General features: G+C 38.7%; 1 protein-coding gene across 1 annotated transcript in view; it reads left to right on the plus strand.

Annotated features, from left to right (window-relative positions):
- Positions 1-14539, plus strand: part of AQI (Peptidase M20/M25/M40 family protein) — a 98815-nt gene extending 84276 nt beyond the window's left edge. Inside the window, exons 2-4 of the mRNA XM_089443487.1 lie at positions 12758-12895; positions 13739-13978; positions 14094-14539. Of these exons, the coding sequence (XP_089299613.1) occupies positions 12758-12895; positions 13739-13978; positions 14094-14207 (492 nt within the window). The 3' untranslated portion in view covers positions 14208-14539. The remainder of the gene's footprint in view (positions 1-12757; positions 12896-13738; positions 13979-14093) is intronic.
- Positions 14540-15208: the final 669 nt, after the last annotated feature.

Raw genomic sequence — 15208 nt, forward strand, 5'->3', positions numbered from 1 at the left:
CATCGTGGCATTTTCGCTATAACTTTTTTTTCTATGACGTTTCAGAAGTCGCAAAAAAAACCCATTTGAGAAGAAATCGCGCTGAACCTTGGATCCGAATTTCAGAGTTTTTCGCGCGATATTTGCGGAGATATGATCTGAGGAAGTTGGTCTTTTTGCAGACTCTTGAATTACACTCAAAACATGTGACCTAGGGAAAATTGTCGTAACTTTCTTTCTGAGCATCGGATTGAAATTTCGTAAGAAGGTACAGAAAGAGGACGGACTGTAGTTTTCTTTTATATATTTTTCAGAGTCAAAGGTTGAAACAGTGACACGTGGAACGTCGTCCAAGTTCGCTCTACTGAACTAGTCTATAATCAAGTAACCGTGGGAGATTTCGCATAACTCTTCCTTGGAGAATCCAATTTGGGTCAGACTTGTGGCATTGGAAAGATGACACAGAGGGCTACTACAGGTCACAAATTCAGAACTAGATAATCAGAAAGTACAGAGATACATCGGAGGCAATATCGAGCTGCTACAAAGTGAAAAAAGGTGTGTAGATTTTCTTTAATTTTTGCTTAAGCTTGGTTTGAAAAATTATTTTGAAGGTATTCAAAGGGAATATTAGAGAATTATTATCGGTAACTGATGCCACGAGGAAAGAAAATGCAAACACCTAGTAAGGAGCCTGAAAGCTCTAGCATGACTCATGAAGAAGAAGAAGAAATGCTATATGATATATCAAAATTACAAGAACAAGTGCAATGAGTGTCACTTGCACAAAAAGCAACGGAATCTAAAATGGATGGTTTAAGGAAAGATGTAGAAGCTAAGATGGATGGTTTAAAGAAAGGTGTAGAAGCTAAGATGGATGGCATGGAAGCTAAAATTGATGGCATGGATGATAAGATGGATAAGTTGCTACAAGAAATAGTCACTAAGGGTGAAAGAGTACCAAAGGAAACTCATGATGAGAACAAAAGAAATATTAATCATGATTCCATAGAATCTAATGTTGGATCGAAGACTCACCATGTTCCAAAAATTGATATGAGGAAGTTTGATGGCAAGGATCCCGCCACATGGATATTACAGATGGAGCAATTCTTCGATCTCAATAATGTGCAAAACACACAAAAGGTACGTATGGCAACTTTATATTTGGAACCAAATCAGTTTGTATGGTATCAATGGCTTTGTTCTCGTAAACAATTTATCACTTGGGCAATTTTTACGGAAGAATTGATAGCACATTATGAGGATACAAAAAGCAACACTTTTTTTAGCCAATTGATAATCTCAAACAAAAGGGTTCAATAATGGAGCACATTGAGGAGTTCCAAAAATTGAACATAAGGGTAAAAGATATTCCAGAGGAGCATAGGATTGATGTGTTCATAGGGTCTTTAAAGGATAATATCCAACATGATGTGCGCCTTTGGGAACCTGATTCATTAGAGAAGGCATTCAGGTTAGCAAGAAAAATGGAAAGCAAAATTATGGCAACTAGGAAGCATACCATTCACAACTATAAAGATGGAAGTGTTGTTGCCCATAGTCTTCCACAACCTACAAGGTTGACACCACAACAATTGGAAGAAAAAAGAGCAAAAGGGCTTTGTTACAATTGTGATAGCAAATACACAAAAGGTCATAAGTGTGCTGAGAAGAAATTATTCTACATAGATTGTGAAGAGGAAGAAGAAAAGGAGCAAGAAAGGTCAAAAGAAGAGGATATATTCCAGGAACAAAGCCTAGATGAAGAAAAAATAAATCCGACCATATCTTGTAATGCATTGGCGGGAATTACCACTCCTCAAACCATCAAGATAGAAGGACAAATCAAGAAGAAAAAGGTAATAGTGTTGATTGATTCAGGAAGCACCCACAATTTTATTCATTGTAGGGTAGCAAAAGAATTGAATTGCTTCCTATATCCAGCACCAGAGTGTCAAGTGATGATTGCAAATGGAGGAACAATAAATTGCTCTGGAAAGTGCCATAATATCAAGCTATCCATGGGAGAATATGTATTGACTAGCCCAATGCTTTCCATTCCAATGGGAGGTGCTGATGTTGTACTAGGAGTCCAATGGCTACAATCCTTGGGTACAATAGCTTTTAATTTTCAAGAACTTTTCATGAAATTTTCTGTGGAAGGAAAGGAAGTTGAATTAAGGGGTATTGCAGGGAAACCAGGAAAGATAATCAGCTCTAATGGTATGACAAAGCTTCTAAAAAAGGAGCAAAGGGGTGTAATTGCACAATTATGTTCGCTAGATGTTTCCACATTGGAATCATCTATTTCTCCAGATCTCCAAAAAGTCCTGGACAATCATTCCAAGGTATTTGAGACTCCCAAAGGTCTCCCACCTATGCGTGATCATGATCATGCTATTCATCTGATTCCAGGAAGTGTTCCTCCAAACATCAGGCCGTACAGATATCCCTATGTCCAAAAAAGTGAAATTGAACGTATGGTTGCAGAAATGCTAGAGGCTGGTATAATTCAACCGAGTCAAAGTTCTTTCTCTGCTCCAGTAGTATTGGTGCACAAGAAGGATGGATCATGGCGCATGTGTCCGGATTATAGGGAGCTCAACAAGCTCACTATTAAAGATAAGTTCCCCATTCCTGTCATTGATGAATTACTGGATGAATTGCATGGATCAATTTACTTCACCAAGTTGGATCTTCGTTCAGGATATCATCAAATCAGAATGAAGATTGAAGACATTCCGAAAACGGCATTTAGAACTCATGAGGGTCATTATGAATTTTTGGTCATGCCTTTTGGCCTTACCAATGCACCTTCAACATTTCAAGGTTTGATGAATTCAATTTTCAAACCATTCCTTAGAAAATTTGTGTTAGTATTTTTTGATGATATACTAATCTACAGCAAGTCTTGGAAGGATCATGTTGAACATGTTGACAGGGTGCTACAACTATTGGAGGAGAAACAATTATATGCAAAAAGATCCAAATGTTTCTTTGGAGTCCAGGAGGTGGAATATTTGGGTCATATTGTATCTCATGAAGGAGTTAAGGTAGACCCTACCAAAATTAAAGCCATTAAGGAATGGAAAATCCCCACATCCATAAAGCATCTGCGAGGATTTCTGGGGTTGACAGGGTATTATCGCAAGTTTGTTAAGAATTATGGGAGAATAGCAGCACCTCTAACAACATTATTGAAGAAAGATGCATTTTCATGGACTCCGGAAGCAACAAAGGCCTTTGAACATCTTAAAGAGGCAATGTGCCAAGCACCGGTCTTAGCTACACCGGACTTCACAAAAACCTTTATTGTGGAATGTGATGCTTCAGGAAATGGAATTGGTGCTGTTCTAATGCAAGATGAAAGACCCATTGCTTTTGAAAGTCGTCCAATCAAGGGAAAGTTTTTAAGAAAAGCTATTTATGAGAAGGAAATGTTGGCAATACTCCATGCACTTAAGAAATGGCGACCCTACCTAATGGGAAGACACTTCAAGGTAAAAACAGATCATGATAGCCTTAAATACTTTTTAGAACAAAGATTATCCTCTGAAGAGCAACAAAAGTGGGTCACAAAGATGTTGGGTTATGACTTTGAAATCATCTACAAAAAAGGGAAGCAAAATGTGGTGGCAGATGCACTCTCAAGAAAGGATGAGGATGTGGAAGCATTGTTGTGCGCCATTTCTATTATCCAACCAGATTGGATAAATGAAGCAAGGGAGGAATGGAAGAATGACGAAGAAGTGTGGGCACTTATTCGAAAGCTACAACAAGATTCCAGTACGTCTGATACATTTAGCTGGAAAAATGATTCGTTATGGTACAAAGATCGCTTATACCTCTGTAAGAATTCCCAGCTAAAACAAAAGATTCTTATGGAATTGCACACTTCTCCCTTAGGAGGGCACTCAGGATTTTTAAAAACTTACCACAGGGTTAAGAAGGAATTTTTTTGGGATGGCCTTAAATCAGATATTCAAAAGTTTGTGGCAGAATGTTTGGTTTGCCAGCAAAATAAAGTTGAAACAATTAAGACACCGGGTCTATTACAACCTTTATCCATTCCAAGCCAACGTTGGGAGGAGGTTTCAATGGATTTTATCACAGGTTTACCCAAGTCTGAGGGAAAGAGTGTCATCATGGTGGTAGTTGACAGACTTACCAAGTATGCACACTTTTGTGCATTATCACATCCATTTAAAGCCAGTACAGTTTCTACTGCATTTATGGAAACAATTCAAAAGCTACATGGAAACCCAAAGATTATTGTAAGTGACAGAGATCCCATTTTCACTGGAAATTTTTGGACAGAATTATTTTCTTGTCTTGGTACTCAGTTAGCTCATAGCTCATCTTATCATCCTCAATCTGATGGGCAAACTGAGATAGTAAACAAATGTTTGGAAGGATATCTTCGTTGCTTTGTATCTGATAAACAGACACAATGGGTCAAATGGTTGCCTCTGGCTGAATGGTGGTATAACACTTCCTTTCATACAGCAACAAAAATGACCCCATTTATGGCACTTTATGGGTATCAACCACCATCCATCACATCATATTTAAGAGAAAATTCTAAGGTTCAGGCAGTGGAACATCACATCGAACATCAACAACAAGTCCTCCAACTCTTAAAGGATAACCTTGTGTTGGCACAGAATAGAATGAAACAACAGGCAGATCAACATCGCAGTGAAAGAAGTTTTGATGTAGGTGATTGGGTATTCCTACGGCTACAACCATATAAGCAAATGTCCCTCAAGCAAGCTAAGAAGGATAATAAATTATCACCAAAGTATTATGGTCCGTACAAGGTGTTGCAAAAGATTGGTACTATGGCATACAAATTGGAGCTTCCTGCAGCTTCTCGATTGCACCCAGTTTTCCATGTTTCATGCTTAAAGAAGGTTATAGGCGACAAGCTCCCAGTTCAAACAATATTGCCAGAACTTGACGAAGAAGGAAAAATTATATTGGAACCGGAAGCAGTCATAGAAACAAGAACTCGACAGCTACGAAATCGATCAATTTCAGAGTACCTTATCAAGTGGAAGAACTTATCCGCTGAAGATTCCACATGGGAGGATGAGAATTTTATGCAGAAGTATCCTGAACTACTCAAGCGTTGAGGACAACACTTTTTTGAAGGAGAGGGGCATGTTGGGTCCCTATAATACTAGTGATTACCCCATTACTATTGTAGTTATACCCCTTATTTATATTGATGTACCCATGTAGTGCCCATATTGTTACTATTGTGCCACATAGAAGCCCACTATTGTTATTTTTGTGCCCTACAATATTATTGTTATGTAGGCTTTGATTGTATTGGGACCCTTAGACTCCTATATATAGAAAGGAGGTTTTTCATTTGTATCATCCAAGAATTGTTCATTTATGTAATGTAAAGGAGGTTGCCCCCTCGAAGAGGCTGAATTCTAAGGCGTGGATCTCTCTTTTCTATCTTTTTTTGAGCTGGTTTCATAACAGTCTTCTCCGTCACCACATCGACCTCCTCTTATAATCCTCTGTTGGAGCACCAACGACCAAGATTAAAACTTAATCAATGGCTAGGATCATCTCTGGATCGATTCGTGTGAGTTTCTAGATGATTCTCACCTTGACTTAATTAATATTGATTAATTAACAATATTCCTTAAGTTTAGACTTAGGAAATATTTAAAAACTTGTTAATAATCTAATTAAGTCATTTCTAGGCAGAATTTCCAGAAACGATTTCTGGGTTTTGGAGATCTCATGTATTCTAGCCTCTCCACAAAATTTCGTGGCTAGAATGTATCCAATGCTACAAAAACTAATAGATTGGCCCCTGCAACTCCTCATATGTAGCACTTTTTTACGTTGGGCCCACAATAGCAATAGCATTACACATTGGCTGCCAAAATGGATTAGTTTTGGTGATGTTAAGAGGTAAGGCGCTCTATAAAAGACACCTCCCAATAACTCTATATACTTCTTGCTTCTCCTTTTTTTTAACAATTGATTTTCTGGAAGGTTGTGCTCCATGTCCTGTTCGTGGAACAAAAAAGGATGACCTTCAACTCCCAGTGACATTAGCACTAGTAGGTGATGTTGTGGACCCTCTCCCACTACCCTCAACCTCAAAATCGAAAGAAGATATCCCAAAGGATCTACCTGCGTTCTTTTTGCCTCTTCTTTCTTTCTTTCTTTTTCATCAATTGCTTCAAGAGCTTTTTGTATAAGCTCTGCACTAGATTCCGAATAAAGGCCAAGATTATGTCCAGGGAGTCTAGCCAGATGGTATTTCTATCACGTAACCCCGCCTGTCATCTTGTCCCCACACAATTTGTATGTTAGATATGCCTGATTTGTCCCACCATCAGGTTCTCCATACTTCCAAAATGGGTCCAAGGGCTTTAGCATATTTGTAGTGGATTAATTCAAACGTAGGGCACCAAAAAAACAAAAAATTGGCATTAAACCCCCACGCACAAAAAAATTGCATAAGGAAGTTTATAAAACAAATGAAGCTTGCTGTCCAAATATGGAGAAAACCCTTGCATTGGCTCATGGGCATGAAAATCATAGCAAATGGGAAAAAAAATAAAGAAGCAAAATGTTGGTAGCCAAAGAGGCAAGCAAGCATAACCCAAAATCTATGAAAAAAATCATTGACAATAGGGATTTTTAAGAGCATTCCTGTTAATAGAAGAAATGAAGTTTGTCTCATTGTTCTTGAATCTTTGATCCACAATTTTTTTTGGCTGGTGATGATAATGGTTGTTGGATCCTCAATCCCTCCTTGAAAACCACCACATATCTCTTCCCCTTCTTGCTCCAAGACTAACAAAGCAAGATGAGCAAATAAAAGTTGAAAAATTGGTTTTGTGGCTGTGACCTAGCTTGCTCGATGATATTGTCAGTCGTCGCGCGATATTTTGCTGAGATTTCAGAAATATCGCAATATTTTCAAAATGGAAAATATTGCAATATTTACTCAGAGATATCTCGTTTTGCCAAAAATATCACGATATTTCTGAATTGGCCATACTATCAACACTAGTACACACTAGAGAGTAGCTCTCCCCCTTTGCCACGCAGGTTGAGGCAACCTACTAGAAAAATAATACTTAATTGTTGTATCCTTTTGCAAATTCACAGGGCCTACTATTAGCCTTGTTCACACATTCAAACCTGCTTTTTTTGACCATGTCACATATTTACTCTCTAGCATGGGGATTTTAAGGAGGTTGTTGAGTATGGGGTTAGGTATACATGTGCCTTAGAGTTTTTTGACCACATCACTTCATGCATTTATCCCTCTACTTGCATCTTTGAATCAACATGCACGCATCTGGTACACCTTGTCAGATTAAAGTCACTGGTAACTAATTCATCCACTTGTTGGAGGTCCACTTGCACATTTGTTGAGGAGATGAGGTGGCTCCATGCACAATTTTCTAGGGTGCACTCTCTATGATGGCTTCTTCATGATGTGGGCTTGGTCAAAGGGGTTATCATTGCACATTCTTCTAGAGCACACCACCCAATCTCTTCAAGGGCACATTTGTTACATGGAATATTTAATGGTGTGGCAATGGTTTCAATGTGGTTCCAAGTCACCTCTCCTAGGGGACACTTGGAGTATTTTATTGTTTATGGTCTAGTCAAAGTGGTTAATGAAACACATATTCCAAGGATGCACCTCTTGGAGAAGATATTTTATATTTATTCTTGGGCAAAGTGCTTCTTGGAGAGCCCCCTCATCATGGGACTTGTACACTTGGCATATATACTATTTTGAAGGTGCTTATGGTGCATTATCTTGAGGAATGCTCCACATGAAGGCTAGACACATGGCATGAAGCACCTTTTCTTTGGTCAAAGAGTGGTCATCCTAAAGTTAGCATTTTGCATGAGGAGGACAAGTGGCACTTTGCATGAGATTACCTTGTTGGAGGTTGTTACATGGCATAACCAACTTCATTAATTTATTATTGTCAAATTATCTCCTGGATTTGGTTACATGAGAGCATTATTGTATTTGCTTTTCCTGGATATTTTATTGCTTCTTCTTGGAGAAGAATGTGGATCTGAATGACTCATTGCTACTTTTAGGAAGTTGTTGAGAAGGATATTTTATTGTTATTCCATGGAGAACTAATAGATTTAGGAAAACAAATACTTCTTTATTGTTGACGAGAGTTAAAACCTACATAAAGGTTTCCTCTCTCCATTGATGTAAGGTTGGTTTTGGGAGAAATTCTTTGGAGCTTAGTTGAATGCCTATTTGCATTGTAGATGAGGGTGTCTTGTAGATAATAATGCTTTCTCTTATTGTTGGAATTATCTTGAGAAATGTTTGTGGAGCATGAATTTTTATTTTTATTTTATTTTTTATTTTATTTTTTATTTTTTAATTTTAATTTTAATTTTAATTTTTTAATTTTTAATTTTTAATTTTTAATTTTTTAGTTTTAATTTTTTATTTATTTATTTTATTTTATTTTTTATTTTTTTATTTATTTATTTATTTTTTTTTTTTTTTCTGAATCAGACTAATCTATTATATTACAAAAAAGTAAAAAATTACAGCATCAGTGTTACAACAGGGCCGTAGCCCTGTGATTCCTGTCGAGAGATTGACAGATTGCCCAGGATTAAACATGTCCAAAATTACACGGGTACAAAAATTGGAAGCGATGACAAACTAGCATAACGACACAGGACAGTGCATAAGACCGACACCTGAAACATATGGATAGCCGACACTTAGACACATAAGGACTGAGTCCGAACACATACAAGATGACAATGAGTGCAAACAGAGAAAACTTTCCCTTCCCAGCGACTAAGAGCGAACAACAGGTCGAGTTATTCATCGTCGGTGGTATGCGGTTCGTCCTCCTCTTTGCCCCTGAAGTGCTTGGGGATGTCCGGGTCGGAGAGATGGATCCTCTGCGCTGGTTCGCTGGGGCCTGCCTGAGAGTCTGGGGAAGAGCTATCCTTGATGGGGCGTAACAGATCAATAGTAGGCACTTGCATATCGATTGTGGGAACAATCCCTGGAACCCGAGGAGGGTTTGCCTGCGGAGCTTCCTCTTGACCTCTTGGATTGCCACAGTGCTCAACAGAAACCGAAACGATGAATGTTGAATTTGCCAGAGAGCAGGGAATTCGATACCTGACCATGGGATGCGCAGAGTGGCCACAATCCATGATTTCTCCATGCTCCGTTGCCCTACCGCGGCCAGCTGCTCGTCCCCGGGAGCGACGATGGTCTGAAGTAACTTCAATTGAGGAAGAGGGAGAAATAGCATGCCTCTGAGCCGAAGCACGACCCCTGGAGCTTCCGCGCCTGCTAATCATTCTCAGGCGCTCACGCTGCATCCCCAAGTTAGCCAGAGAGCAGGAATATCCCTGCGCAATCTTCCTCAGAACCAGAGAATAATCCGACGCTACCGCCAAATGCTCAGACCTTATGCAAGACTGCTGGAGAATGACAGAGGTGCCAGGCCTTTGTAGCGCCATTTTTCCACTTCCCAGGAGAACAGTTAAGACAGAAATGACTTGAATTAATTCACGCAGAGGGATTACTGCCGCCAGTCTTAAATAGCCCTGTATTGCGTGGCTCGTCCGTGCTGACACATGCCCATGTGACGAGCCAGTGGCTTGCTACGCGTTGGAGACACCCGCATCTGGGAGTGGAGCATGAATTGGGTGACACTATTCCTTTTTTTATGTTATCCTTGGGATGTTGTTTATGGATGCATTATTTCTGTATACTTGGTTAAGTGCACACACATTTCATTTTAGGTAATCATAATCTTCATTCTTGGAGTTTATCTACACTAATAATCTCCTTAGTTATATCTCTGCAGTTTGGGACAGCGAGGAAATGGATGTTGTAGCTTGTATATTTTATCCTCAATGGCCATTCTTACTCGTTAGGATAGCCTCCCATTGAGCCCTGATTTGACTCCATTTGGCCCAATTGTTAAGACACTAGTCTCCAGTCCACTTTCATTTCTTAAAACTCTATCAACTCATTTTGCTAGAGCCATCTCTTCATGTTCACCTTGGTCTTTATTACATAAGCTCAAGGAATCCTAGTCTAGGAAATACCCCCTTGAGCTGGAGGAGAGCTGGCCTAAAGCGTGAAGAAGGCTTATGAGTACATTGGCATTTCTTGTAGTTCCTCCAAGGTCTCACTTGAGCTTAGGACTTTATCTCAGAAGGTGAAGGTTTGAGAGATGACACACCCTAAGACTCTTTTATAGCATAAGAGATGAAAATGAAAGACACTAAATGTGGTCACCTTCAATGGTGTGCCTCTCTTTAAGAGCTAAATTCTGACTCCAAAGCATTTGCCATGAAGGAGTGCATGTTTCAATGACAGAATTCCCACTGAAGAAGAGATAGGACATGCACATGCATGAGAATCTTCATCATGCATGCACTTACCTAATCTAGAGATTTGCACCGTCCAGCAATGGCCACCCTCACATGCAGTGTGCCTTAACTCTACTAGAGTCTGTGCCCTTCTAAATTTGGACTATGCATGTGTCTCCTTGATCTGGGAATTGGGACTTGCAAGCAAAAGGCATGCACCAGACAGCAGTGATGATTACTAAATAAGTGTGCCTCCTTACAAGCTTCACTAATGCACTTTTATTCCGATAGCAAACACGTCCAGCCCAACAGTTTCATTGCTGCAGTGGATATGCTGAAAGTGCCAATGCTGAAGAAGAATACTTATGAAGCAACAGGTAACATCTAACATCCCCAATAGCCTCTTACCCTGAAGCTAGCCATCTGTTCCAAGTAGTTTCTTCATATCTCTAATTGTGTTATCCTCTGTCCAAAATTCTAATTAGCTTTGGTATCATTAGTCACTTGTTCTCAGATTCCTCCTTGTCAAACTCAGGGTGTGCTTATATTAGGTTGAGTGGAGAGAGAGAAACATTACTTCCTCAAGAGGAGCAAATTTGTAGACTCTGTTCATGAAAAGAAGGTTGATGGTGTTTGGTTTACGATGACATTATGGGTAGATATTTTTGTTGTCTCATGGGTATTATGGGGTTATTCATCACTTTTCAAATTCTTGGGCTAAAGCAGTTTTCCACAGGGACGCGTCCCCCAGGGTCGGGTTCATGCACCCCTCGCACCCCATGCACTCGGGACGGGGAGTCTACTGGGGGTGCGTTTCCTTACGCTTCCTTTTTGGGGAGTCTTGGGGAGACGCAAGGGGGTGCATTTCCCCAGTGTGGGGGACGAGACTCCCCAAAAGGGGTGCGTCTGGGCGTCCCCCCTCAAAACTTCAGTATTTAGTATATAGTAATATACTAGTATGTTTTGCTTTCATTCTAGAATGACGAATGATGAATTTAATTTTTAAATCAATGTAGATTGTAGAATGATGAATGATATGGATCAATGTATTTGAATATTTCATTATTGAATCTCATGGTATGGATGAATAATGAGTATGTCATATGAATGATGTATGTATCAAAATGAATGATGAGGATGGATCAATGTATGTCATTTTTAAATTCAATTATGAATTTAAATTTTATGTGGATCAAATTTCAATTTTCAATGTATTGGTATCAATATTGGTATAGTACTATTAGTCTATTTAATATTTATGCTTTAATTATTGAACAATGAATAGGAACTTGAATTATATATATATATATACCCCGATGGCCCCCCGCACCCCCAAAATTTCCCTAAAATTTGAGGGTACTCCCACACATACCCCCTGTGCATCTTCCCGCACCCGCGTCCCCCCACACCGAAGTCTTGGTGGAACATTGGCAAAAAGCGCTTGGCTCTGTTTATGTGAGAGTTGGTTATCCTCAAATGCCACTTATCAGGAGCCCTTCAAGGTCTAGTATAAAGATCACTTATTTTTCCAGCCATTTTCCGGGAGCACTAGTTTAGTGCATCCCATAATGGCAGTGGGTCTTTAGAATGACAGCTACTTATTTACTGGACATTGCTCTGTCTCAGGCTAGATAATAATTAACTTGAACATCTAGTTTTCTGCATGGGTGAATAATTTGCATGTTATAGACTCTGAATGTGGCCGTATCACTACCTTTTTCATATCCTCAGGTATTTTTGACCTAGAAATAGAGGGATGTTTCCACAGCCTCTTCAGGCAACCACCCAGGATTGCCCAACAAAGTTCCATCAGGCTATGCTTTTCTCCAAATGATATTCTTGGATATGTTCTTAATGATGATCGAGTTAATATTACATTTGACATTGCTTTGGACAAGATTAGCAGTGGACAGTTGTTCCAAATTCCTACAATGTCAGGGTTGGAATTGTTCAACTCCTGTAATTTCCATTTCAAGGTTTGCTTCATTGGGACTAACTTTTCCCTTTGTTGGGGATTTTTTACAACATTATGTGTTGTAATAATTTATACTAACTTTTACGTGCCTTGAGTTTTCCTCCTTTTAGTTTAGTAGGCCAGAGTTTCCTTTTGTTCTCCCCTTGTGAGTGACACATGGTGTGTCCCATTCTAATTGGTCGTAAGTGGACATCAATAGAGTGTCATTTCGATTTTTCCTTAGCTCTGTTATGTATTTTAATTTTTTTTTCATAACTAATTTCTTGATAAGCATATTATATTTTCCATGATGGGCTTTGCATCAAGCTTAGTCAAGTCCTATAAAATTGCATGGTATAGTTCTTGTGGTAAATGTCATTGTCTGATCTCGTTGCACCTCTTGACATATTCTACTGATTTTAAGATTGTGTTGTATTGCAGGGTTTTGTTATGAATCTTCAACCCTCTGAGGCTGAGGCGGGTTTTGACATACGTGTTTCACCAGGTACCAATGCTGAATCGCTTGAAAGAAGAATTGCAGAAGAATGGGCACCTGTGTCACACAATATGACATATGAGGTTTGAAAATAAGCGACCAATAATAAATGTTTTTCTGCAGAGGTTCATCCACTTGTCCATGAATTCTGGTTGGTTTTTCATTTCTAACAAAACATTCCTTCCTTGGTGGTGTCACAATATGGATGCCCCAACAATTTGAACTCGTGTTTAAATTGTATTTGGCAACAAAGGTCATAGTAAATGCACTTTTTGAAACCTCTCTTGAATGCAGTCTTTTCCTTCTTGCATGCATTTATATGTTAGATTACACTTATATAGTATTTCTTGGTGTGGCTTTTTCCCTTCATTTTTGCAATCAGAGTGGTGGCAAGTCTGCAAAGTGTTTAGGCTATTATAGTATCTTTGGGTTGTGAATAAACATGCTCCACTCTTTTTTATTTTCATGCTGTCTTTCAGTTTTTCCTCTAGCTGAAATTAATTCTTCTTTTTCATTAGTGTGAACAGAGGGAGGATTTCTGTTCTCCGTAGTGTCTATGGGCCATATTGTTTACATTCTATTGAATTGCAAACTCTCCTTATTTAAGGCTACATGCAGTTCAGGTATTGTGGTATAGTGTTGGGGGCTTGTATCCAAGATCTATTTAGTATTCCCTCCCAGGTTATGCTTATCTATTTCTCATTACCTGTTTTAATAATGTAGTTATTAGATACAAGAATTCATGATCAAACATATAATCACACTGACCATCACTTGTCTGTGTTTGCCACAAATGAAATTAATTATAGAATATTTGAAAATGCTGCAGAATCTAGCATGTTTTACATTGAGATTTCACCTTATGAAAAGAGAGTTTAATAATGTCTTTGAATCTTTCTAATGATTCAAGTTTCTTTTTGGATCAGTTCAAGCAAAAGGAACCTATCCAGAACAAGTTGGGGCTTCCGCTTGTGACAGTTGCAAATGATTCTAATCCATGGTGGACATTGCTAGAGGTGGCCATCTTGAAAGCCGGAGGAAAGCTTCATAAGCCAGAGATTTTCCCAGCTGCAACAGATGCTCGCTATGTGCGAGAACTTGGGATTCCTGCATTTGGGTTCTCACCTATGGCAAATACTCCTATATTGCTTCATGATCACAATGAGGTTCGAGTCAACCTACTTTATCATATTTTCTGATGAAGTTTATCTGTTGATCATTTCATATATAAATTTAGAATCTGAAGTAGTAAACTGAAGAAACATTATGTAATTTATGCAGTTCTTAAATGAAGCTGAATACTTAAAAGGAATTGGAGTATATGAGGCAATTATTGAATCCTATGCATCTTATGTGGAAGCTTCTGAGGATCGAGAATCTTTATCAGAGTTGTAAAGATTCCACGTGTTTATGGGAGGCACCTTGGTTTAGTGAGAACTAGCTTCTGGAATATGCTGAGTTATTGTCCCAAAGAAGTCACCCTCATTTTCTTTGTGAAGAGAATGATTCTCATTGTTGTAAATAGATTTCTTTGGACACTTGGAAGTTTTACATGCACTCTAAAACTATCAATGCAATTGATTACCAAATAAACGAGAACCATAGATTGTAAATAAAGAAAAACGAGGATACAGTTTCTCAATATTTCCTAGGCCAACTGAGATCATCTCAAGCATTTTAGGTAATGACTTATACTAGTTTGAATTTAAAATGCATTGGTTTCCTCATTTTGGCAAGTTCTCATTGTACCAAGAAAAGTGAAGTGAATTCTATAGTACAAGGAGACATGTAACGTTTGTGCCTATGGCTGATGTGACATGTGGCATAAGTCAGCTCAATATAATACTTAAAAAATTTAAACAGTAACAGCCCGTCTTCGTAACTTTTAATGGTAGCTCCAGATCCAATAGTTCCTGAAAGTTGTTTAACGAGAAATTACAGAACAGCAAGAAATTGCAAAGGGGAAAACAAGGGGGATAAAAATACTATATATCATTCCTTTGTCGGTATTTTTGCTTGAACCAGTTGTACTTGTGACCTTTCTTGGTTCCACCATTCTTTGTTTTTCACAGCACATGGCTGCTATGACTTTTAAGATAGAGAAAATTCCTTTTTAGCAATTTATCACATTCCTTAAAAATTTGTGTCCTTTCCCTACACCACCAGCAACAAAGTTGTTCAATGTTGGGTAATTTTTTGCAGTGTGGTTAAAATCGCGATTTTTTCACCTTGCCGCAAAAATCGCGCGTTTTATCGCAAAAAATCGGTGGATTTTTTTTATAGCGCGATTTTTTGAAAAAAGCGCGAATTTTTCGAAAAAAGCGCGTTTTTTTCCATAAAAATCGTCGGGGCGCGGGGCAGCGGGTTATAATAGCCAAAATGCGATTTTTTTTTAT

The sequence above is a fragment of the Pinus tabuliformis genome, chromosome 9, assembly GCF_031772625.1.
Source record: "Pinus tabuliformis cultivar Carrire ecotype Pingquan chromosome 9, CPIR1, whole genome shotgun sequence".
Lineage (NCBI taxonomy): Eukaryota > Viridiplantae > Streptophyta > Pinopsida > Pinales > Pinaceae > Pinus > Pinus tabuliformis.